The sequence below is a fragment of the Drosophila hydei genome, unplaced genomic scaffold (assembly GCF_003285905.1).
Source record: "Drosophila hydei strain 15085-1641.00,03,60 unplaced genomic scaffold, DhydRS2 tig00000253-arrow-arrow-pilon, whole genome shotgun sequence".
In the NCBI taxonomy this organism is placed as follows: Eukaryota; Metazoa; Arthropoda; class Insecta; order Diptera; family Drosophilidae; genus Drosophila; species Drosophila hydei.
The window spans coordinates 115,589-129,409 of NW_022045698.1; the positions used below are offsets into that span (position 1 = coordinate 115,589).

General features: G+C 37.2%; 1 protein-coding gene across 5 annotated transcripts in view; it reads left to right on the forward strand.

The window, feature by feature from the left end:
- Nucleotides 1–12,929, forward strand: part of LOC111592509 (adenylate cyclase type 3) — a 20,256-nt gene extending 7,327 nt beyond the window's left edge. The window contains exons 1-18 of one of the 5 annotated variants that reach the window (XM_023304734.2): nt 678–823; nt 2,526–2,977; nt 4,127–4,316; nt 4,381–4,690; nt 4,788–4,906; nt 6,288–6,399; nt 8,006–8,133; nt 8,367–8,525; nt 8,684–8,822; nt 8,893–9,167; nt 9,233–9,596; nt 10,234–10,495; nt 10,560–10,632; nt 10,691–10,766; nt 11,512–11,737; nt 11,799–11,881; nt 11,943–12,398; nt 12,457–12,929. In XM_023304734.2, coding sequence (XP_023160502.1) covers nt 2,671–2,977; nt 4,127–4,316; nt 4,381–4,690; nt 4,788–4,906; nt 6,288–6,399; nt 8,006–8,133; nt 8,367–8,525; nt 8,684–8,822; nt 8,893–9,167; nt 9,233–9,596; nt 10,234–10,495; nt 10,560–10,632; nt 10,691–10,766; nt 11,512–11,737; nt 11,799–11,881; nt 11,943–12,398; nt 12,457–12,684 — 3,507 coding nt within the window. In that variant the 5' untranslated portion in view covers nt 678–823; nt 2,526–2,670 and the 3' untranslated portion in view covers nt 12,685–12,929. Of the gene's footprint in view, nt 1–677; nt 824–2,084; nt 2,207–2,525; nt 2,978–4,126; nt 4,317–4,380; nt 4,691–4,787; nt 4,907–6,287; nt 6,400–8,005; nt 8,134–8,366; nt 8,526–8,683; nt 8,823–8,892; nt 9,168–9,232; nt 9,597–10,233; nt 10,496–10,559; nt 10,633–10,690; nt 10,767–11,511; nt 11,738–11,798; nt 11,882–11,942; nt 12,399–12,456 lie in introns of those variants that run through there. The other 4 variants (XM_023304736.2, XM_023304733.2, XM_023304737.2 and 1 more) reach the window with 4 other exon arrangements.
- The last annotated feature ends 892 nt before the right edge of the window (nt 12,930–13,821 follow it).

Genomic DNA, 13,821 nt, shown 5'->3' on the forward strand with positions numbered 1-13,821 from the left:
TTATATAACAAAATAACTACTCTTTTATATGTATTTGTAGTATTATATAATAGAATTTGTTCGAGTTTTGTTGATTTGCTTCAAATCTAATTTGAAGATATTCATCCCATTGAAAGTATCATCTGTATCCCATTCAACATATTGCTCTTTAACATGCATTACATTTTGAATTCTGGCAGCCACAGCTGCATCCTGTGGCGTGCCCAAGGCCAGGTGCTGTTTTTGTAGTCGGCGGCGACGCCGCTGTAGACGTCTCTGCTGCTGTCTCTGTCACTGTCACAGTTGATAGCCATTTTAGTAACATTTTTCTTAATAATTAATTTTATGAGCCTGCGGCAATTCGAGTAATCAAGCTTAAGTGCGAGTGTGATGTCCTGTTACACACACATGCACTCGCTACGACAAATGCACAGTTCCGTTATCAAGCTGCACAGCTGTACTGTTATCAGTTGCAATGCGCTCTCGAAGACATGCGCCACAGTGCTTGAGAGAAAAAGCTCTCTCGCTCGCAGCGCGAGAGCAGCTTACGTTAAAGAGAGCAGAAGAGAGACCGTTAAAGTTTGGCGCTTATATAGAAAGTCCTTGCTGCTGCTGCTGCTACTGCTTCTGTTGAGCTGTTGGGCTGTTGACTGTCAAAAATTTTCACTTAACAATCAGTCAAGTTTATCGTGCGTCTTAGTTTAGTTCGCAGAAATTAGCTCGCGCGACGCTTGCGACAAAAAATTGGTCCGCAGCAGCAGCAGCCGCAGCCGCAGCAGCAGCAGCAGCCAGAGCAGCAGTTAAAAAAAGATAGAAAATCCACAACGAAGCAGTTGAAAAAAAGGTTAATTCAATTAACGCGTGTGACATGATATATTCTATTCATGTAAAAATTGTAAAAAAGTCTGCAGCAGGCAGGATTTTCTGTACATGCTTAAACCGTTATCGCAGCCTCCATAAAAAAGAATGCCAGGCAGAAAAACTGTAAACTGTAAAATAAGCTGCCTAGTTTTTTGCGCGAGCCGTTGTTTATTTAAATTAAAATTAGATCCGAAATCGGCTGTAAATGCATAGTGTACACACACACATATATATATGCATACACGCATAAACACAAAGGGAAACACACACACACAAACAAAATCACAACGCATTAAAACGAACCTTGAGCAAATCAGCCTTAAACACACATAGATAAACACACACAAGTATACCGATATAGATATTTACTTATATATACGTATATCCACGAGCATAGCTAGAAGTAAAGGATTTTTGTATGCCAAGAAAAGAAGCAACGAATTCGGCAATAAGGATACGCCAACCAACTGAAGAGGAAATAGCATGTCGGCCAGGTAGCTGAAAAGAGAGAGGGAGAGCGAGAGAAGGCGCGCGTGACAGTCGAACAAAGTGAGACACACTGAGTAGCGCTACTTGTGTGCGTGCGAGAGAGGGAGTCGGGGCAGTATAATGTGCACTGTGGTGTGTGTGGGTAAAATGTGGCCGAAAAAATTATCATAATTTATGCAAACGATTATTAAGCGCTATGCCTGAAAATTTGATAACTCAATTTAAATTCGGCCGAAAATTAAAAGCAAAAAATTCACGTTGGCTCAAGAAACCAAATGTAGAATATAAAAGAGCGGAAGTAATATTAATTAATATGTTTTAATATCTCTTCCTTTTCTCAAAAAGTTTTTCTATCTAATCTTACGATAAGAAAAAACATGCCAATAATATTTATATTTGTGATTGGTAGCGCTGTTTAAAGCAAAATAAATCAATCCAATTAATACTTTTAAATATAATAATTGTTTCATTCAAATGCTCATAGCATGATAAGATATAAATTCGAATAGTCTTTGGAGGACGTTTATAATGTAATTTCCGTTAGTAAATAAATATTATGAAATTGTACTTATCTGATTTATATTCTTAGCGCAATCAATAGAAAAAGTTTATTGTGCAGTATTTTCTATATCTATTAACTTTTTTAACCAAAGATTAGATAAAACAAACTCATCGATTTTTTAAACATCTAGCAGGCTTAAATACTGTATTTGCAGTTGATATGATAGTGAAAGTATAGGAATTTCAATTGATATGACTCTGAACACAGTAAATTATACATAAAGTACTTTCATTAAAATTTATAAATATTTAAAATTATTTAGAAGTAATTCAGATTCGATTAGTTAATTAATTGTTTCGAATACACAGTACCACGGTTAGAAACTTTCTGCTTAAGGCAGGCACACGAGCGCACTAACACACAGGCAACGGCACTGGCACACAGGGCCACGCTCATGGCTCTCGTACAAGGACGCTTCCGCCTTGGCGCTCTCTCACACATAAATACAAACACAACTACATACACATACAAAATTATATTTAGAGAGCGAGAGTGTGAGAGGGAGAGAGGGGACGCCACGAGGCAATCGACAATGTTAAGCCTCAAATTTACCGTTAACGTTTGTGTTTTGTGTGCAAGTTTCGTATTTGAGTTTGTGTTTTATATTATTCTATTTGCCAACGGGTCCTCGCAGCTCCAGCTCCAGCTCCCCAATCGCACTCCTTGCATAACTAAGTAAAGATAAGACGGCTAACGGAAATGGCCCGACTTCAATTATAAAAACCATAACAAGTGCCGACCAACGAAAACTGCAACAGTGCAACAGTAGACCTCGCAACATGCCAGAAGAGAAGGCATCAAATCTTGAGAATGGCCAAACAACGGCAGCATCCACACCAAGCAAAACCAAACGGCAAAGGACACCAACACGACGTCGCCCGCCAAATGAGGGCGATGTCGTCGCTGGAGGCGTGGGCATTACCGGCGGCGGTGTGGTCATCCTGCCCCAACACGTACTCAACGAACTCTATCACAACTATTCCATTAAGCAGCGACGCAGCGGCCTTAAGTGGTTCCTGTTTGCGGCCATCCTCTTTAATATCTGGACAATTTGCATACCCTGGGAGCAGGCCTTACCCACAAGAGGTCAGTCCATTCAAACTAATCTTAACATCATCTTAAGAACTCTAGATGCTGTATTTTATAAGAGCTTAGAATTTATTTTGAGTTGCGTATTCATTGTTGGAAAATATATTTCCTACTACATATTCATTTGAGAACAGGTGTCTTTTAAAAAACTATTTTAAAAATACATTTTGAAGTGGAGTTTCGAGTGGCTTACACATAGTCATGTAGGCATAATAGTGTACTTAGTATATTACTGATTTTATTTAAAAAACCTAATTTATTATATATATGAGGTTTCGTAGCATCAAGAATGATTTATTTATAAACAATTTATTTTAATCATATTTTAATTTAAGATTAACTCAATAGAATTTTTTAAAATGAAAATTATAAAAATTTAATCTATATCTTAAGTCTAAACATTAGAGCATTACTTATTCTTGCTTTTATATGGGCTTTCCGTAAATTTGCTTTTAACTGTTATCGATATGCTTTCCTTTCTTAGAACTTTGAATTGTGGTATTTATAACTTCTCTAAAGCAAAAGTTCAAATTTGAAAATTTTAAGATCAAAAGTAAACATGTAAAGATGAAACATTATAGTTTTAATATAAAAAATATATAGATTAAGTATTAATAATATCAGTGTTGTCTACGCACCTTATATTTAAACTAATTGGAAGTCTATAAAAAGTTCTTAACTAAATATATATATAGAATTCTGTAATCAAGTTTTAATTGATAGTGTAAAAGAACATCTTAGTAGAAGAAGAATCTTAACTTTTTTATTTCATGCATTCAAAGTAAGTTAGCTTAGTATATTAACGTATTAAATTTCTTTTTTGAGTATAGCTAAATCATACATATTAATAATAAGTAATATAAACTACTAAACAAGAATCAAACTATACTTTTCCGAAAGTTAATAGAACTCAAAATCACTATTTAGAACAGAATAGCTGAAATGTAGATCTATATAATGTTATAGATATTAAATTTAAGATTCTCAACTTGATTCTAATTTACCACGTGCTAATAATTCGGAAAGTTTACTTTGATTATGTTTAGTAGATGCTGCCAGGTTTTCTATAATCTGAGTTCTAATTTTTATGAAAGCTAAATCCCAACTGTAATTCATACTAACTGTCCTTAAAATGCCCTTTCTTAGTGGTCAATTGTAGCATGTTGTTGGCCTACCTGGCACTGACAGCTTTACTGCACATTGGACGACGTTCGGAGCAGCCTGCCCTGAAACGCTTCCATCACTCGCTGTTGACGATTGTGCCGCGAGCCTTGTGGTTCCTATCGATGCTCCATTTCGCCGCCTATGAGATGCTGCAGGCCAACTTCTCGCCGCGGTAAATACAGCTCTATGTAAAATTGGGGTCCATATCTAAAATGTTGAATCATTCCGTTTTTTAGAGATGTTCTCGGCTGGGCGATTTTATTGAACTTCCTAATATATGTGACGTTGCCATTGCCGCTGATTTTTCTGGGCTTAGTCATTGGCTTTTGCACGTACTTCAATTGCTTGAGCCTGCCCGTTGGCTTTTCACGTCTAGATCCTTTAATCTCCGATCAGGCGGCGGCCAATGCCGTCTTAATAGCCACCGCAGCATTAATTGGTCTATTATATTACTTTATGGGCGAGGCGAAGCAGAAGCGCGCCTTTTTGGAGGCCAAAAAGAGTCTGGAGGTGAAGATGGTCATAGAGGAGCAGTCGGCAGAACAGGTAACACATATATTTATATATTTACCTCTTATCGTTGAGCTGTGCTTAACTTTGCATTAATCTTTATCATTTCATTAATCATTAATCTTTCCCAAAGGAACGCTTGTTGTTATCCGTGCTGCCCAAGCATGTGGCTATTAAGATGCGCGAAGACCTGGGCTCATCCAGTTCGGAGGCCTTTAAGAAGATCTACATGAGTCGACATGAGAATGTCAGGTAAGTTGAGAGTTTTGTTTATAAATGAGACGATATCTTGACGTGTCACTAAAGGTTGATATGATGTAAGCTCAAGTGGTTTACTCTTACTCGTCAGTAGCCTAAATTCAGCTCCTTCAATCTGCTTTTTGATCGCTCTTAACATAAGATTTTTCCTGCTCCTTTTTAGACTAAAGCTAAGTCGCTATTAGGCTGAAGACAAGCTATGACTTGACTTGCTATTCGCCAATCTCAAGTTAAGATTTGTTTGTCTTTACTCGCTACTTGTTAGTAGATTAAAACTGAGCTCGCTACTCCTGATAAAAGTATAAAAGGGCCCTTAGTTACTTAACTCGTTATGTGCTAAAATAAATTTTCAGAGTTCAATTGTGTCAGGCATTATACACTTGTTGAGATTATTCCTACAAATATACACTTTAATAGTTTCTAAACAGCATTTGAATAGTCACAATGAGTCACTCGTTACTTGCTGTCTTTTGTAAAACTATGTTCATTCACTGACTATCATACATACTCGTTACTGAAGTAACATTTTCGTAGTCAAATTAAACTTCATTTAACAAGTGAAAACAGTTCCTCGTTCATATTTTCAAACTTTAACATGTATTTTTACTTTAATGTTCACTCGCTACTCGTTACTTTTTATATATTATAAAAAGTCTGCTCGCTCATAAACTAAGAGGACTTACTTTCACCGGCTATTCATTAATCTTTACTCACTAGTTGCTCGTTATGCGTTACTCGTTACTCGTTACTCGTTACTCATGTTACTCGTTATTAATATGAGTTTAAACATCTGTTCGCTACTCGCTAATGAAACTTAAGGCAAATCTGAACTTTACTTACTCGTCACTCGTTACTCGTTACTCGTTATTCTTGTCAGCTCAAATGTCTGTTCGCTACTCGTTAGTATAAATCTGTACTCTACTCACGCGTTACTCGGCACTGTTTCTATTATGAATGAGATAAGTTTTGCCAACTCATCAGAATCTATTATCGAAGAGACAACCCTATATTGCCTACTCGTTACTCGTCGTTTAATCACAAAAGGAAACGTCCACTTTTTATGCTCATTACGCATTCCGCCATAAAAATCTCTGTCGTAATATTAACACCGAAATTATCGCCTTCGAGTATTTTTTATTACAACCCGAGTGTTAGCCAGGAATTTCCCTATAAGCTCCTTTTTAGCTGTAATAGTTCCGCCGAATCATGCCTGGCATAAGTTATACAGCGTTTGTTTAATAGGCTCATTATCAAACGACTACGATTATGTGTATGTATATATATGTATTATGGAATGAACCGACCCGTAGCACATATTTTAATCTACCTATATTTGTATGTATAAATATATATTCTTTTTCGCACCCACAAAAAGCATACTGTATGCGGATATTGTCGGGTTTACCGCCATCTCCTCAACGTATAGCGCCCAAGATCTGGTAAAAATGCTAAACGAGCTCTTCGCACGCTTCGATAGGCTCGCCGAGGTAAAGTGGAAACAACTTTCCTTTTGTGTTCCGCCTGCTATTCTTTTTTCTTCTTTTGCACTGTTTTTCTTTTTGTTTTCTCTCTCTCTCTCTCTCTCGCTCTCTGGCTTTGTTTGTGTGTGTTTTCCAGCTGTTCGTTCACCTGCCCGGTCCCGTAATAATCTCTTAAAATAATGTTGATGATGATGTTTAAGATAAGCATCTGAGAATTTTGTTTTTCTTTTTTTTTCGTTTTCGTTTTCGTTTTTCATTTCCTTCAATTGCGCATTTCGAACTTTAATTTGAATTCTGCTTCTTACGTTTGCTCTTCCCATTCATCTTCATTTTCTTCTACACACATTTGTTTTTTTTTCTTGGTATATTTTTAATGGGCTGCTGTGGGGGCGGGGCTGGGCGCTTCGGTGCTCTGGCAACAAAAGTTACGCTCAGTCAGCCGTGTGAAATGCGTCGAGTTGATTTTTGCTCTCATGCGATTTTTGTTTTCGGGGCTTTGCCTAAAAGGTCCTTTAAATTTAGGCTCAGTTAATTTGCTGCAGTATTTTTTTCGGGGGTTTTCCTTGTGGAAATTGTTTCTCAGTTTTTTTATGTTTATTGTTTTTTATTGGCTTTGCAGCGTGTTTTCGGTTCATTTGTTTTGTGTTGGGATTTGAGAGCTAAGATTCAGGTTTGGTTTTCGGGAACTTTTCCAAGTTTCGTTTTAATATAATTTAACTAATTGCAGTGCTTAGATTGTTAATTATAATAAGCATGCCAGGTGTTATAATATAAATGAACGTTTTTGTTATATATTGTTACTTTTTAACTGCTTTTTAAACGATGAGTTGCATTAGAATTTATTGTTTATAATTATTAGGTATTTATATATTTTTATTTTATTATTTTTTTTACTGTATTATTTATTTTAAAATGTAAATATCTTTACATATTTCCTTTTAATAAGGAAATAATTAATTTAATTTCATTATTATTATTTTTAATTTATCATTATTTTCATTTTATTGTTTTTTTTTTATTTATTTACTTTTTATTTTTATTTATTTATTTTATTATTTATTTTTTTTATTATTTTTCAAATTTTACATTTAGCGTTTTTATATATTTCTTATTATTATTATTATTATTATTATTATTATTATTTTTAATTTTATTGTTATTTTATATAACACAGAATCTGTTATATATAATACAGAATGTATTATAATTATTTAGATTTTATGGTACTAAAGCAAATTTTATTTTAATTTGTATTAATCCATTCTCACAATTTTACTCAGATCTTTAACATATATCAATAGAGCTGATACCTTATTTGCTTTAACTAGTCTCAGATCCTTTTTCTAGCTGCTTAAGCTTTACGGCTTTGTTAAAATAACTAATTGCCTGCACTAATGTTAAATCCCATTTTTTTGTTTTGATAATCCATTATTTTTATTGATTTGAAGACCTGTAATTAAGGTAATTTAAGCATTGCTGTCGTACCTAATCGGTAGTCAGCCCAAAAGGGACCTTTTCGTTTCGATTAGCTCGTTTCGCTATAAACGCTCTAGCTAAGACCTACACATACACTCAGTTACTTACCCACACACACTTTTTATAACCCCTACAGAAATACCAACAACTGCGCATTAAAATTCTCGGTGATTGCTATTATTGCATTAGCGGAGCGCCCGACGAGCGGCCGGATCATGCCGTGCTCTGCGTTCACATGGGACTTTCCATGGTGAAGGCCATCAAGTGAGTGGAGCAGAGTGCCAGGACACTCTGTCAAGCAGTGGACTCATGGGACAGCGCTGGCGACAGGCGACAGGCGACAGGCGACGACAGGCGTTGTCAAATCAACGTTTGTTCAATTAAATGTAATTGCACTTAACCACGCGTCGTCCTGCTGTCCTGTCGTCCTGTCGTCCTATTGGCCCTTTGTGTCGTCTGGGCATAGTTTTTATACCATAGTTTACTTTTGCTTTCAGATATGTGCAGCAAAAGGCAAACTCACCTGTTGATATGCGTGTGGGCATACACACCGGTGCTGTCCTGGCTGGCATACTTGGCCAGCGTCAATGGCAATTTGACGTTTACTCCAAGGACGTTGAGCTGGCTAATAAAATGGAATCCAGCGGCAAAGCCGGGTGAGTCCAATTTATAATTGATCAAGTCGAAAAGGGGCTGGGCGGGCTATTTCAAGTTGTTATGATTTGTCCTTGTCGCTTCGATATGCAAATTTATGGCCAGACACACCCTCGACGCCTTTATGACACTTGCATTTAATAAGAGTTTTGTGTTGCAGGCGTGTACACATTTCCGACAAAACGTTGGCCTTTCTCAATGGCGAGTTCGAGGTGGAGCCCGCCTTTGGTGAGAAGCGCGAGGAGCTGCTGCGCATAGCTGGCCTGAAGACCTATTTCATTACCAAAGTGGTTAAACCGGTGAGTCCAGATTGTCAGCCTCGTTCATAAATCTGCTCGCGCCTGTCTTTATCTTTAAGTTACATTTCAGTTCGCCTCGCCCTGCGGCAAGAAAATCAACGAATTAAAGTCGGAAAATGCCAATCATAGTCCCGATTCGAATGCCAGCAGCAACAGCAGCAATGAGAGCAACGATTGTGCTGACGACGACAACGATGCCACCGTGGATGATGAGGAGCTGCTGGCGCAAAGTGTCGTCATCAATGGACACAGTCCCACAGCCGCCGAGGATGAGGAGGAACAAATCAAGCTGGAGAACTTCAAGCAACGACTCAAAGATGAACTGGTCACACGCGATGGACATGAGTAATTATAACTGCCTTGCATATAATATATCAGGCTCTATTTAACTCTCTTTAACACTCACACAGAAATCTCACCAAGGACACGAACATCTTTTTGCGCTTCAAGAATCCGCAGCTGGAGCAGGCCTATGCCGTCTATCGCGAGCCGTACAGCTCGCTGCCCTTGCTGGCCGCCCTGCTGGTGCAGTGCATCGATGTTTTGTATTCCTATTTGGTGTTGCCTCGCTCGACGCTGCATTTCATTAACATTGCCGCGCCGCTGGTGCCCATTGCCATGCTGGTGGCCATTAGCATTGCCGAAAGCTTCAGCGGCATGCTGCCCAAGTTCTTTGTGGATGTGAGCAAGCGATTCAATGACATTACCTTCGTTCGTGAGCTGGCGGCCATAATTATAGCGCTTACTATTGGCCTCAGCAATGTCATCGACATGGTTAGTATGCGGTTTGACTGCTGCACTGGGCGTGCTCAAGTCCTTATTGATTTTCTTACGGTTGCCCTGTAAAAGTTTGCTTCGACAAAAGAATATTGTAGCTGTATACGATGTAATACGGAAATGTAGGCATGTCCTATATAGTTGATAGATTCTTAATAAGCACGACAATTTGAATAGATTTAACAATAAGCGCCTGTTCGCGTTCACCTTAGACATCATACGATTATATATATATATAGAATAAGGACGACAAATTAACTAAGTTTATTCATATTTAAATACTGTTAGTGTGTATAAGTTATTGATTGATATAGTGATGTATGTCAGTTTCTATAGGAAAAATTAAGGCCGTACAGAGTTCGACTCTACCATTACTCTGTAACTGTTATATTAGCATTAGCATATGCCAGAGTAAGACATACTATTGAAGAGCTTCTTGTTATAAGTAACATATTTATACACATTTAAAAGCCATACATCTATATAGTATTGCCTTAAGAAATAGACTTCTGGACTTTGTCTATATAAGCATAAATGATTGCTCACATCTAGCTTATAGCTTATTGTAGGGTGTATTTTAAGTCATCGATCTTTGCGCACTTTCTACTTTGTTTCTTTTCTTTGCTCGTTGCAGTTTTTCTTTGTCACCTTCGTGCGCACCGAGCACATTGTTAGCGAGAGCGAATTCAATGCCACGGGCGGCTTAGAGGAGGTGGCCACCGCTGAGCACCTGCTGCCCGAATCGTTTGTGGAACAGATGCGTGAAGCGGTGCCAACCGAGCGTGTCCTATATCCGTCCTATTTGAGCAACTTCAGTGTCCTCATACTAATCGCAATTGCTGTAATTGCGCAGCTCACACACTTGACCAAAATCCTGTTGCTGCTGTCCATTGCAGGTGAGTTGTTCTTTTGTGAATCTTTTTAATATAAAAATCTAAACGATTGTTCTTTAAACTTCAGCTCTGCATTGTTATTTCAATGTGTGCATTATGCAGGATTTGTACACTCTGGAGGATGATCTGGCTCATCAGCCGTGAGTTTAGATGAAAAGTATGCGCTTTAAAGATTATTAATCAAAGAATTTTTTTCAGTGTTATATCAACACGTTATTGTGCTTCAGGTCTGCTGCTTGTGGCGGCATTGTCACTCAGCTTTTTAGCAAGACATGTAAGTACCTCTAATGCGGAATTTAACAATACACTTGAGAGATGACTTACATACATGGAACCCAAATTATAACAAACAATATTATAGTATTTACCACACGGAAATTGCTGTTTAATATTTTTTATTATATATAAGGCTTAGTGTCTATTTGCAAGAGCTATGAAAAATCTTTTTACTTAGGGCCCTTCATTACTGTATCTACATATATATACACATAACAGATATACCTATGTATACCTAAATTATGTGAAATTTAAAAAAGCTAAAATCTAAAGTTTAAAGTTTTCTGCCTTTAATATAAATATCACATTTATTTGTTCATTTATCTTTCAATGATCTGCTCGTATTTTACTTACTCTGTTCTCATTATTTATACTGTTCTCAATATTGCGCTTGTAGTTTTAAAATGATTGATGTTCTCTTCGAATTGTAAAAATATATATAAGAATTGATTGTTCCTTGCGTATTGTTCCCAGTATACTGTACCCAGTTATACTATTCTCAATGCTTGTACAGTATAATGCCCGCAATTTACTGTGCTACTTCTCAAACAACTGTTCCCAGTTTACTCTTCTCAGTGTTGTGTTTTCCAGACTTATTTCAATAAGGGAAAATTTTGTATATATGAACATTTTTTCTTTGAGCACAGTAGAGAATACAGCTGACTGAATGATTAATATAAACATTAAATTGTATATATATTAAATTATATATTTAAATGTCTCTAAACTTGGGCTTTCCCTAGATGGACCACGAGGATCGTGTTATTTTCAAATGGAAAACTGAAGTGGCCGAGCAAAAGGAAACCGCCAACGATATGCGTCAACGCAATGAGGCTTTGGTCTATAATGTGCTGCCCGTGCATGTGGCCGAACATTTTATGAAGAACACAAAGCGCTCCCACGATGATCTCTACTCTCAGAGCTATGCCGAGGTAGGCGTTCTCTTCGCCAGCATGCCCAACTTTTCAGGTACAATTTCTATAGGTTTATTTATGGAAAATAGAGTTTGAGCATAGCACATACTTCACAGATTTCTATTCGGAGGAAACTGTTAACAATCAGGGTCTGGAGTGTTTGCGTTTTCTGAATGAGGTCATTTCCGATTTTGATGCGGTAAGACAAATCTATATATTTCGGTTAACTTGTACTACATAACTTGTTAACCTGTTTTTAGTTGTTGGAGCTGCCACAATTTCAGGACATCATCAAAATTAAGACAATTGGATCGACTTATATGGCTGCCAGTGGCATTAATTTGCAGCGCAATTTACGCAATGATGCGCCCATTACCGAGCGCTGGTCCCACTTGGCGGTTCTGGTGGAATTTGCACTGGAGCTAAAGCATGCGCTGCAGGGCATCAATGAGCAGTCATTCAATCATTTCGTACTCAAAATGGGCATCAATCATGGACCCATTACGGCGGGTGTGATTGGCGCCCGGAAGCCACACTACGATATCTGGGGGAATACAGTGAATGTGGCCTCCAGAATGGAGAGCACTGGCAAAGCGGGCGCCGTACAGGTGACCGAGGAAACCTGTAACATATTGGAGCAATTCGGCTATACGTTTCTGCAGCGCGGCTTGGTGGCTGTCAAGGGCAAGGGTCAACTGATGACCTACTATCTACAGGTGAGTGGTACACGCAATACTTGTGTACACTCTGGCCTCACTCTTTGGCTTTTTACAGGGTAAATCTGAGAGCAGCGCCGCGGAGCCAAAGGCAGCTGTAGAGCTGCATGAGAAGGAGACAGTGGCAGCTGCAGCTCCGGTTAGTCTGGAGTGCAGTACCGAGCTGGAGGCAGATATTAAGACACCACTGCTGAAGCTTAAGGCGCAGGATGCAGCAACAGAGGCCGCTGCAGAAACATGTTTAGGCAATGGAACCGTTGGGGAATCTCAATCCTTGTTGGAGTGAATTGAGAACGAATTGCATTTGACATATTGAGATTGTATATGTGTGTGTGTATGTAAGAGAGAGAACGATACAGAGAGAGAGAGAGAGAGAGTGTGTGTGCTTGTGCGGGAGTGAACATATAGTTAACTGTTATACAACAACTGTTATACTTGCTACATTTGGTTTGCCTATATTCGTGTGATATTCTCTGCTACGTGAACAACTTAAAAACAAAAAGAAAACGAACAAAAAAGAAACATTTAAAAAGAAGCATAAGAAAAATTGTACTCCTTAGTTGTAACTGGTCTTCGCTTTTGAAAAGTTTGTAAACTGTGTACCTTAAACATTTATAACTATAACTTAAGTATTTAAATTTATTGTGAGTGTTTTGTTTTAAACAAATTGTTATTTCATTTACAAATTATATAGAAAAACTGTAACATAACAAATTATTTGCTTAACAACATTAGTCGATGTGTAGTTGAAATATAAAAAATCTAAAACATCAATTTATAAATTAGTGTTAGGAATTTAAATTAAATTATACGTATATACTATTACAACTACTTGCATCAATTTTCGCAAAAAGAAAACCAAAACAAAGTACGTCTCAATGTGAATGTGCTTGAAATGTAACTATAAATTAAAAACAAATAACAAAGGCAAAACGTAAATAATGCAAATATGTAGACTAAGTCGAAATATTTAAATTGAGAATCCGTATCCCACCACACAACAAAAATGCAACCCACAAGCAAGTCCAAAAACGAAACAGTAAAACAAACAAATTGTATGTACTATACTTATGCTAAATAATTATAAACTATTAGTTAATATAGCATTAAATAATGCCCCAAACTAGTGGAAGAGCAATAGTAGGCAAATAATTTAAAGAATTTGGCATGCATATTACAGAAACAAAAACAACCGAACATAGACTATTCTTATGGAAACATAGATACATAATAACATATACATATGCATATATATAGTTCTACATATACATTAGCATATATACATAGAGAAGCGTCGCATGTTTACTAGAGAACTTCAACGAATTAGTCAAGAAAGAAACTACAAACGAACTTACATAGCAAGATAAAATAAATGAAAATTACATCAATATATTTAAAAAAATAACGAATGGCAAATCCAGTT